Source organism: Octopus bimaculoides, chromosome 13 (assembly GCF_046866305.1).
Source record: "Octopus bimaculoides isolate indiv1 chromosome 13, ASM4686630v1, whole genome shotgun sequence".
Lineage (NCBI taxonomy): Eukaryota > Metazoa > Mollusca > Cephalopoda > Octopoda > Octopodidae > Octopus > Octopus bimaculoides.
The window spans coordinates 47,114,543-47,127,042 of record NC_142940.1 but is presented as its reverse complement, the minus strand read 5'-3'; the positions used below and the strand labels follow the sequence as shown (position 1 = coordinate 47,127,042).

General features: G+C 35.9%; 1 protein-coding gene across 1 annotated transcript in view; it reads right to left on the bottom strand.

The window, feature by feature from the left end:
* The window catches only part of LOC106869700 (uncharacterized), a 33,706-nt gene that overhangs the window by 15,575 nt on the left and 5,631 nt on the right, over positions 1-12,500 (bottom strand). The window contains exons 2-4 of the mRNA XM_089361719.1: positions 6,406-6,553; positions 2,615-2,760; positions 1,352-1,523 (exon numbers count right to left, since the gene is read on the bottom strand). Coding sequence (XP_089217845.1) covers positions 1,352-1,523; positions 2,615-2,760; positions 6,406-6,553 — 466 coding nt within the window. The remainder of the gene's footprint in view (positions 1-1,351; positions 1,524-2,614; positions 2,761-6,405; positions 6,554-12,500) is intronic.

Sequence of the window (12,500 nt, the reverse complement as noted above, 5' to 3'; positions counted from 1 at the left end):
ATGGCCGCTTTTAGTGAAGCTATGGTATTCTGAAGATACCGATTAGTCTCCCTTTCAATAGTACTCCAAATGCGATTAAAATTTGACGAGTTCAGAGGCTTACAAGTTCGGTGTTACGTGATCGTAATGATATCCTGACATTTATTGTTGTGTTATGTGGGCTTTGTGAAATGGTGCTGAGTATTATTGAAACACGTATGGAATTCCACTGCGTACTTCACCCTAGTTTTAACAATTGTCCTTAGTACCTGAACGTATCCACCAACATTACTTCTACTATCCTTACGATAAAACGTGTACATTTATATCTAGCCTACTCCTGAACACTCGACAAATGTAGAGAACGCTTTTCCACGTTCAATGTAGAGACTTTTTCAACTACATATGTACGCTTCTCTTTTTGTGTGCATATTAAACATCTATCTATCTATCTACATATCTGTCTGTCTGTCTGTGTGGGTTTATCGACATGTAGTCCGCATGTTTTCACAGACATATATGAAGAGGACATTCGCAGTGACACGTACATCAGTATCCACAACGTGGATATTAACATTACAATTGTAATATGAAAAATTCTTTTCAAAAGTAACATGTTAATACTTAGTAGAAGAGGGTTTATATATTATAGCATATAGCATATCTATAACATATAGCATATTATAGCATATATTATAGCATATATTATAGCATATAACATATTCATCATACTGCGCAGGAGAGATGGAAATCAACCTCAGTGAGATCCGATTATAGGGCGTTGAGGTTTGAATCTAATTGGATTAACACTTTTCCACGTCTTTCAATCATCACTGTTGTTGTTGGCACTCCGTCGCTTACGACGTCGAGGGTTCCAGTTGATCCGATCAACGGAACAGCCTGCTTGTGAAATTAACGTGCAAGTGGCTGAGCACTCCACAGACACGTGTACCCTTAACGTAGTTCTCGAGGATATTCAGCGTGACACAGTGTGACAAGGCTGACCCTTTGAATTACAGGCACAACAGAAACAGGAAGTAAGAGGTGAGAAAGTTGTGGTGAAAGAGTACAGCAGGGTTCGCCACCATCCCCTGCCGGAGCCTCGTGAAGCTTTAGGTGTTTTCGCTCAATAATCGCTCACAACGCTCGGTCTGGGAATCGAAACCGTGATCCTATGACCGCGAGTCCGCTGCCCTAACCACTGGGCCATTGCGCCTCCCAAAATTGACCTCGGCGGAATTTGAACTCAGAACGTTGCAACAGATGAAATACCACTAAAGATTTCACCCGGCGTGCTAACGATACCGCCATCTCGCCGCCTAATCATCACTGAAGCATCATTAAATAATCGAAACAAGTTTTCTCTACATACGGACAATATTTCCTGTTGTATTCTTCTCTTAAAATTTTTCTTAGCATCACCTGCATAAATAAGTCATTCCCTTTCTTGTAGAGCTGCTGAAATTCCTTTGTTTCATTCGTTGATGTATTTGTTGCTACAGCCATTATCTTTGGTATTAAACACGGCATATTATCAAGTATAACTGAAATAGATTGAAGTAAAATGTGCTATAAATTACTATTTCATTTAGAGTTTCTTTAAATCATATGTCTGTTTATAAGTATATTTGTGTATGTACATGTGTGTTTATGTCCGTGTGTTAGCGTGTGTGTACGCAGTAAATATTTCACAAGTGTGATAGAGAATATAGTATTTCAGATAAGTAAGAATTGCTGTTATAAAGATAGAAGGAATGAGTGATGAGGCGGAGTAGTATTTGCAACTTCGACTTTGCCAGTCTGTCGGAGAAGTAATTGCTTTTTAGGGTTGTATCTATAGAGTTATTTCTTAATCTGACTGATATCAAAGAGTAATATCACTTATGATAAAGTTAACGTGTATCAGGACTTCCATGTACAGAGAGAACGATGTGGGATTAGGAGATTATGTGATTGTATATAATATTTCATAGTAAACTATGTAATCGTTACCAATATAGCAGGAGATTTCACCGCAAAAAATCTAAATTAGACTCCTTAGGAATAAATAACATTGATATGGATATTAGCATCAAATCTCTCTCTTAAATGTAAAAATTTAAAACTTTGGATATATATATATATATATATATATATATATGTATATATATATATATATATAAGCAATGTTAATTCTCTAAATGAAGTATTAACAGTAACTGCACGATAAAGTGTAGTATATATATATATATATATATATATATATATATATATATATATATATATATATATATATATATGTATGTGTGTGTGTGTGTGTGTGTATGTATGTATGTATGTATGTATGTGTGTGTGTGTGTGTGTGTGTGTGTGTGTGTGTGTGCATAAAAGTAAATATAATTTCTTATATATACTATTGGAATTTAAAGAAATAACCTTTGATTAAGGTGGCGTATTTAATTATATTTGAAATTATAAGGCAAAATATCAATTACAATTGTATTAATTATGAACAAAAACAAAACAATTAGTAAAGAAGGTATACCGATGGTCATACTTTGGACGACAGCTGTGAAACAGGAAAGCTACCCGTTTGTATTCCTTAACTAACAATGACAAGAAAAAGAACCTTAACAAGAATAAAACTAAATCTTACCGTCTTCGTCTCCACACAGTTTCTCGCTGGCCTCAACAAAATTCATGATATTTGTCCCAAGAGTATCTGCGATTATCATAAATTGATCACATCTTTTTAAAGTATCGAAGCAAGATTGGAATACTTGTTTGTCGTTTGGTCCCATTCTAGAAAAAGAAATAAATTTAGAAGACAGATGTACGTATAGATAGATAGATAGATAGATGAATACATACATACATACATACATACATACATGTGTGTGCGGGTGCTTTTTAAATTCTGTGTATGTTAAATGATATTTATCTCTCACTGGATGGAATACCTTATTTGTTGACCCTACCAATAAAGAAACAGTAAGCTATAAGCCACTGAACCTCCTAGATCTAGACACTAATATCTAAGCCTTGTCCAAGTTTAATTAGGTTGCCTATGAAGAAAAACAAACAATATCCCCAGAAACACTTTCCATTTTACAAGAATAAAGGCCAATCCAAAATAACGAGACTAAGATGTAAGAAATTCACAGTCAAACATAAAAATATTTGCATTCCTATCATCAGCTACTCAAACAGATATTACTACGCTTTTTGTATGTGTAAATTTTTAAAGACTTAACCGGTTTCACAGATTTCTCTGATTTTCAAAGGGTGAGATAAAAAGACGTGGAGCTATGTTGCAATTGTATTGATTCAGTTTGGAGTTCAAAGATTCTCGTATTTTTATTGAGAGGACATAACTGAAATTAGTTTCAGTTTTGGATACGTTCTGACAGGCCGAGTATGATCACGTGATTAGGCTTAGAAACTTTTGTAAGTTTCCTGCTGTGTCCGTTCTTGAATGTCAAGTGACATTATCTTTCGTGTCGTAAGTTAAAGCTGTCATGATTGAATGAATATGTCAAGTGCCAATCCCAAACAATGAAGACTGTCTGAAATTTATGTCAGATGTGGTAGAGACCACGTGATTAGCCTTAGAAATTTTTTGTCGGTTCCCCCGCTATGTCCATGTGTTAATATCATGTTGCTATATGTTTTGCGCCGTAAATTAAGGTTGACACGGTTGAGTGAATATGTCTAGTGCCAGTTCCCAAACCGGGCTCTCTAACTCTGTGATATGATAAAGTGGACAGGAGTTGTTTCTATGGAGCCCAATACTTGTATAGTTATGGTTTGTATCTATGAACGCAGATACTATTAGAAGAAAAACAGTTGCAGCATAGCTGTGTCAACTTTTGAAAATCAGAGGAATTTGTGAAACTGGTTGTCATTAAAAATTTAAAACTAAAAAATCTAAACGAATCCCAGTGCACTTTTAACTTCATTTTTCTATATTTCTACCCGTGTGGAATAAAATAAACTTTATATATATATATATATATATATATATATATATATATATATATATATATATATATATATATATATATATATATATATATATATATATATATATATATATATATATATATATATGTATATATAAGGTATTTGGGGGACATACATTTTTGGGGTCATTGCTGCATTTTTTCTATCTCTGTATAATCTTTGTTTCAGAAAATAACAATGGCAGACCCTTAGCTTACTCAAGAAACGAAGAGTCATGCTGTTATTGTGGTTACAAAATTTGTAAGGAGCTAGAAATTGAAGATGGAAATGTATCACCAGCATCAAAGCATAAAAAGAATTCTAAACACTCTGAAATCATCAGAACATCTGGATTTATCCAGCAAGTTCAACAGATTATTGATTACAATCCCAGAAAGTCTTTGAGGTCAATTGCAAAAGATCTCTATGTGTCAGAAGGAACAATCAGAAAGGTTGTTCACGAATCAGATATGTCTTACATGATGGGGAAAAATCAATTTGTCAGAAAAAGCAAAAGAAAATCACTATATCAGATCTAAGGCAAACTGAAAAATCCATGATTTGATTTGGTTTTTTTCTCAAACAAGAAAAACTTCGACCAAGATCAAAAAGTTAACAGAAGAAATGACAGATGATTATGTTTAGACCCTTCTGAAGTTCCAAGTGTTATGCATACACAATTTTCTGCAACTGTCATGATTTTAGGAGTTGTCAGCAATGAAGGACATGTGATACCTCCTTACTTCTTTCCACAATGTCTTAGAGTTAACTCTGCCGCCTACATTAAGGTCCTGGAAATAATTGTTAAGCCCTGGATAGACAGTGTATGCAATAGAAGGCCATATGTGCTTCAGAAGGACTCTGCATATGGCTCTAGTAACACAAGAATGGAAGGATGAAAATTCCCATGATCACATAACCCCTAACATTTGGTCTCCTAATTCTCCAGATCTCAATCTATTGGACTATTACATGTGGAGCATTGTTGAGAGAGAAGTCAATGAACACGCCTATAACACCAAACATTCTATGAAAGCTGCCATAGTCAAAGTAATGTCCAAAATGAATCAGGGCCACTTAATTCGAGCATGTAGATGATTTAGATCTCATATAGAAGCAGTTGCTGAAGATGAAGGTGGCTTTATTGAATATTGTTTTAGAAAAGAAGGTTTATTTTTATCCTCATAGCAGTTTTTGATAAGTAAAGTTATTATCTGTTATTATATATCTGTTTCTTTTTTATAATCACAAATCAATTCTCAAATAGCTTACGCACCCTGTATATATATATAAACAGAGTGAGAGAGAGAGAGAGAGAGAGAGAGAGAGAGAGAGAGAGAGAGAGAGAGAGAGCGGCTAGCCATCAATTCGCATTAGTTGGAATAATAATGATGAAATCAAGTCAAATAGTGATATTTTAAAATTATTTAATACGTACATTTCAGGCGTGCGCAATATATAATAGGAAATGTATCCATTACGTAAACCTTCCTCATTTAAGCGTTTCATTACGTAAACATTTCGAAATGAATTTTTGATCAGAAACAATACAAATAGTATTCAACATTTCTTTTGTTTCAGGTAATTGTTTCTGATTCAAACGAATTTTAAATTTTTGTTTGATAACATGTAGTTTACCGTAAGGTGGCGAGCTGGCAGAACTATAACCGCGCTGTATAGAATGTTTAGCAGTATTTTTTTCCGACTTAACCATCTGAGTTCAAAATTCCGCTGGGGTCGAATTTGCCTTTCGTTCTCTCGGGTTCGATAAAATAAGTACGAGTTGAACTCTAGGATCGATGTAAACAACTTCTCTCCTTCCCGGAAATTGCTGGCCAAAATTTGAAACAAATATATTGTTTAGCTTGTTTATCATTTGTTGTTGTGTTGTTGTTGTTGTTGGCACTCCGTCGCTTACGACGTCGAGGGTTCCAGTTGATCCGATCAACGGAACAGCCTGCTCGTGAAATTAACGTGCAAGTGGCTGAGCACTCCACAGACACGTATACCCTTAACGTAGTTCTCGAGGATATTCAGCGTGACACAGCGTGACAAGGCTGACCCTTTGAATTACAGGCACAACAGAAACAGGAAGTAAGAGTGAGAGAAAGTTGTGGTGAAAGAGTACAGCAGGGTTTGCTACCATCCCCTGCCGGAGCCTCGTGGAGCTTTAGGTGTTTTCGCTCAATAAACACTCACAACGCTCGGTCTGGGAATCGAAACCGCGATCCTATGACCGCGAGTCCGCTGCCCTAACCACTGGGCCATTGCGCCTCCACCATGTTTATCATTAAGAAGAAAACAAATGTCAGACATTTTAGTATTCTACCTATCCTCATATCAATCTTATTTTATTGTGTGACTTACTCTGCCTGACTTATGGCTGAATTATAAAGCAGTGAACAATAAATTGAATAATTTGTATTTAATAAAATGTTAAATTACTTGCATATCACACTCATCTGATGTTTTAACGCGATTCTATTCGTTTCTAGTGAGACTGAGATATTTAATTTCGCTGTACAATTCATAAATTCACCGACAGCTGTTTGCAAACAACCATTGCTCAATGTTATCCACAGAAAAATAGTAACTGAAATATAGAATGGATAAGAAGTTATTTAAATAATTAGTTATAAATATTTATGCGTTTAATTATGTAATGTGTCTTTTTTGAATGAGCTCATGCGTGTGTATGCTTGGCCAACGATTTTCTTTATTGAGTTTTCAAAGTCTTGGCATTTACACAACATTGCAATATTATACACTATATGTGTGGTAATATTTGCAATAACGTGGGTTTAAGTTGGATTCCATTGCGCAGCACCACATTGAATAAATGTCTTCTACTAGACCACCAGGTTGATCAATATACTGTAAGAAAAAATGTTGAATTGAAAGGCAGAAACAATCTGTAATCAGGAATTGTGCACACGAACATGTACCCACCTCCATATATTTAATTACTAGACCAAACAGTTTAAAAAATAGGATATATTATCTGGGGTTCTGTAGATTACAGTTTTCTCGTGCAACTTTACTGTGGAAATGGATATTAAGTTTCCCAATGATTGTGCCAATTATATCAATTGTACTGTAATTGGAATTCGGCTTACAGGGTGGTAAGGAGGAGTACCGGCTACATTCTCAGACTATCAACCAGTCAATAGAATCAGGATGCCTGAGGAAATGGCTTGGTTATGTAAGTGAGATTATGTAATACATTTAAGGACAAATAAATTGACATACAATACAAAAACATATATACATATTAAGTGATTAAAATTAGGTGATTAAAATCAAAATGAGCAACAAGCATATCGAGAGGTAATTCAACTTTCATCACTTCATGCAACTCCATTTAATTGAACAATACAATCATTACATCAACTTAAAATACAGAACAAAGACATAGGAGTTAATTAAATTAGAACAGATGGACACATTAGTATATTTATACCTAAAATATCCAAGAAATTAAGGAGATAGAAAAAAAAAACATGCTGTCTCACTCTAGCATAAAAGTTACTAAGCTTTTCAAGAAGGTATATATTGTTACATACTCTGCTTGTCATTGATATTTTTTGTTTTTATGGGACCAGTTTTCATTTATAGACTAGTTTATCAAATCCCTTGTATATCCAAGGCTGAGAGAACAGAGGGCAGTATCTGTTAGGGGTAGGAAGGGAGCAGGCAGACATCATAGTTGTTATAGTCATAAAAATCTAATAAATCTTGATTTTTACCTGTTCTAATTTAATTAACTTCTATGTCTTTGTGCAGCTGAAGATTGCTCTGCATTTCAAACTGATGTAAGGATTGCTTTGTTCAATCAAATAGAGTTGCATGAAACGATCATATTGCATTACAAACATATATATATTAACATGCATAAATACAAACGCATATATATATATATATATATATATATATATATATATATATATATACACACACATGCATATGGATATATATACCTACATATATACAAACATATATATATATATATATATATATATATATATATATATATATATATATACATATACATGTATATATAGACATATGCTTATATATATACATATACATGTATATATATATATATATACATATACATGTATATATACATATACTTATATATATATATATATATATAAGGGAGAAGAGCCATGCAAGGAACGTGAAAATCACGGTGGTGCACCAGCATGACCGCAGCCACTTGGCTGAAACACATAAATAAAAAATAAATAAATATATATATATATATATATATATATATATATATATATATATATATATATATATATACGTATATATATATATAACTACAAGTATATATATATCTATATATATATATATATATATATATAATAATATTAGGGACAAAATCCAAAATTACAGGTAAAAAACTCAATTAAAATCAATTTATAAAAAATTAAAATTAAATTGAGCCTTATAGATAAAGTATATATAAAATATATAGTTTTAGGGAAAATAACCAATTTTCAATTGATTTTAATCGATTTAAATTTCTTTTCTATTTGAAAATTGGTTATGAAACACGTGTAATCTTTTTATTATATTTATCTTATGATATTTACGTTACTTTATATTATACTCATTTATTGTGCTTTTAATTATTAATTTTTCTATATGTGATAGTGGATTTTCATCGATGAGTTCTTGAAAATTGGTTATATATATTTTATATATATATATATATATATATATATATATATATATATATATATATATATATATATATATATATATATATAATTCTAGGATAAATACTTTATTCTAAGAATTTATCAAGTATTTAGCGTGAAAAAACCTTATAAGGAAAAAACCCATTTTTTTCCATAAATATATATAATTCAATTTATATATATATATATATATATATATATACATACATGTATATATATACATATACTTATATATATACGTATATTTATTTTTATTTATTTATGTGTTTCAGCCAAGTGGCTGCGGTCATGCTGGTGCACCACCGTGATTTTCACGTTCCTTGCATGGCTCTTCACCCCCACCTGACATGGTCCAATCAAGAGTTTTGATGGCACATCTGGTGTATAAGAGAATTTGACATAGCTACCCTAAACTGCGTCTCATTACGAGCCATTGGTTCGTCTGGTATCGTGGAGAGGAAAGCGTCAAGTTTTGTCTTGAAGACCTCCGCATCCATGTCCTGCATGTCTCTCAAATGTTTTGGCAGGTCATTGAAGAGCTGAGGTCCTCTGAAACCGAGGCTGCTGCAGTATCTCGTTCTTATGTGAGATGCAGTGGACGGTACCTTTGGCACCATGCAGTGGCGACCCGTGCGGGCATTCCTGTAGTACTTGATACCAAAGTTTGGCACCAGTCCTTCCAGTATTTTCCATATGTATATTATTACATATCTCTCCCGCCTGCGCTCCAGGGAGTAGAGACCTAGTGCCTTCAGTCGCTCCTTGTAGTTCATCTGTTGGACTGTGGCGATCTTTTTTGTATAGTGCCGCTGAATTGCATCGAAATTTTTTTGCATTGAACTGCATATTATTTTGCTCTGCCCACTCATATATTGCATTTAGGTCATTCTGCAGGCTTACAATATCATCAGGATTCTTTATTGCCTGAGATATCTTTGTGTCATCAGCATAGCTAGTGACAGTGGCTCTCCGAGTGACCGTGGGCATGTCCAGAAGGGCCACTATGAACAGTAGTGGCCCCAGAACAGTTCCTTGTGGAACACCGCTCAATATGTGTGTGTCCCTAGATAGTTCTCCATTGGCTGCAACTGTCTGACTTCTACCATTCAGGAAGTCATGCAGCCACTCTCCTAATTTACCAGCTATGCCAAGGTTTCGCAGCTTGTGACATATCAAGCCATTATCAACTTTGTCAAAGGCTTTTATATCACATCAACATATATATCACATTAACATTTGAATGGTCAAGTAGCTGCTTCAGGACCTAGTCATAATGCTGCAAGAGCTGCGTGAGGCAGCTTCTACCTGGACGGAAACCATGCTGGGTCTCATTCAGCAAGTCATTTTCTTCTAGGAACGCAATCAATCTCCTTCTGACAATTCGTTCCATGACTTTGCTAATATGTGAAGTCAGAGAGATGGGCCTGTAGTTCCCAGCCTCTGCTCTGCTTCCACCTTTATGGATAGGACGTATGGTGCTTTCCTTCAGCTTTTTGGGAAGTTTACCATTTGCAAGGAAACTCTGGAAGAGTATCCGGAGTGGTCCTGCTAATTCTTGTTTACATGACTTTAAGAGGACAGCTGGGAAACCATCGGGTCCAGTTGCCGAATTTGAGCTCATTTCATTTATGGCAGCTATCACATCTTCCTCTTCAATGTTGATGTAGGTAATGGATGCAGTCTTTTTCTGCTGAGTGCTATTGTCAAAGAAATCAGCTGGGTTCTTTATCTGCATGTAACTCAGAGGAGAGGTGAAGACACTCTTGAATTGTGTACTGAGCACTTCACTTATCCATGTGGGATCTGCAGTCAGTGAGCCATTAGGCAGGAATAGGGGTCCTATCTTATACTGCACCGTAGCAGTCTCCTTTGCAAATCTATAGAAAGCCTTGGGGTTTGTTTTTATGCTTTCTACTGCTCTCTTCTCCTTCTCTGCTCTCTCCTTTTCATGGGAGAGTTAATTTTGTTTTCTATTTCTAACAGTGTTAGTTTTAATTTAGCCCTTTTCCTATCCTCCAGTTCTCTTTTTAACTGGTTTGAGACCTTTGTTCTGTGTCTCATAAGGATTTTCCTGTCTCTAGGAATTCTATTGGCATGTTTGCTGGTCTTTCTATATGGCACGTATTTGGTGCATATGTCTTGTATGGTTGACATAAAATGACTTAGTTTGAGGTCATTGTCTTGTGTAGAAAGGCTGTCATGCCAGTTTTGATTTCGAATCTCTCTGCGAATTGACTTCCAGTCCGCCCTGCGGAAATTCAGGTTGGATATTGCTTGAGTCCTCCTGGTGGGTTGGGTGTCAGTGGGTTGTCTAGGACCATACATAGTTAATTCTATAATGTTATGATCTGAGAGAGATGTGGGCGTTATTTTCACATTATGGATTAGGCTCACATTGTTTGTGAAGCAGAGATCTAAAATATTGCTTCCCCTGGTTGGTTGGAGTATCACTTGTTCCATGAACAGCATGTTGGATAGTTCTAGCAATGATTTTGCCTGGCTTTGTTCATGCAGTGACATCCCAGAGAGGATGTGACCTTCAGGCCATTTAACATTTGGGAGGTTAAAGTCGCCTAGGAAAAGTATATTGATGTGTTGGTCCAGATTTGTCAGGACCTCTTCTATGCGTCTGAGGCTGTCCTCAAATTTACCTTCCTGCTTTGCGGTATTTGGTGGACGGTATGTTGAGCACACAACTACATCAATTTGTTTTATGTGTACTATTAAAGTATCACATACAGAGTTTGAGTGTGATAGTAGTAGTAGGGGTGTGACATCTTCTCGGATGTACATTGCAACTCCCCCATGACTTCTATCCCTTCTGTCTGTTCGGAGTACGGCATACTCTGGTATATTTATCTCCGCATCTGCTATATTAGATGTTAGATGCGTTTCGGTAAGCACCATGCATATTGCTTGATTGCATGTTACTAGGTCTTTCAAGTATAGGAACTTGTCTTTGCCGCATGTTCGTAATAGGCCCCGGATATTCAACAGGAATATGGGTGTGATATCTGTGCAGGGGTTCCTGGTGTTAGCGGTGGCCATCCCTGATCCATCATCTGTGGTGGTCTTGGACAATGGTTCGTGTGGCGTTGACTCTGTACCCTCTGCATCCACGTTAACTGTTGTACCATTTTCTGGGCCACGCTTAAAAAAGCTTGATGCTCAGCTACTGCAGTTCGTACAGCCTCTGCATATAGCCTTTTTTGGGGAGCAGAAGGAATATACGGACTTCTCTCTTTGTGAGTCCTGTTGGTATTCGGTGGATTATGTGTACGTAGATTTAAGCTTTCTGGTCTCCCTTTTCTGCGCTCCCGCTTATTTTGTTGTAAGTGGTTATCTACCTTGTTTAGCTGGTGGTGTTTGGGATGGGCAAATTTGCAGTTTCGTCCCTTTTCCCCGTGCCAGCAGGTACCATTTAGGTAGAATTTACAGATCTGTTTCTTTTTCTTTTTCTCTGTGTGACGTGTTTGGGCTTGAAGCCTGTTTGTGTTTACCGTCTTCTTGTCTGTTCTGTGTTTGTCGTTTGTGGTGCAGCGTTGACTGTATTCACCATGGTCATTGCATCCCTCATCAGTGGCTACAGCACTGGTGGCATCTGCCTTGTCTTGGTGATCCGTTTGGTCCTCCTGAGCCTGAGCACAGTGTGCAGGGTCTTCACTGTCCATTTTTGTGTCTGTGTCTCTCATAATTGCCTTCTAGGAGGTCAAGGTGCGGTTTCACGAGCTCGTAGGAGCGAATGAGCCATTGACCTGTGGAAATTGTACCTATCCAGGCTTTCGGCTATTAGATCATTTGCTGGTGATCCTTTGGCCAGGTTCCATGCGT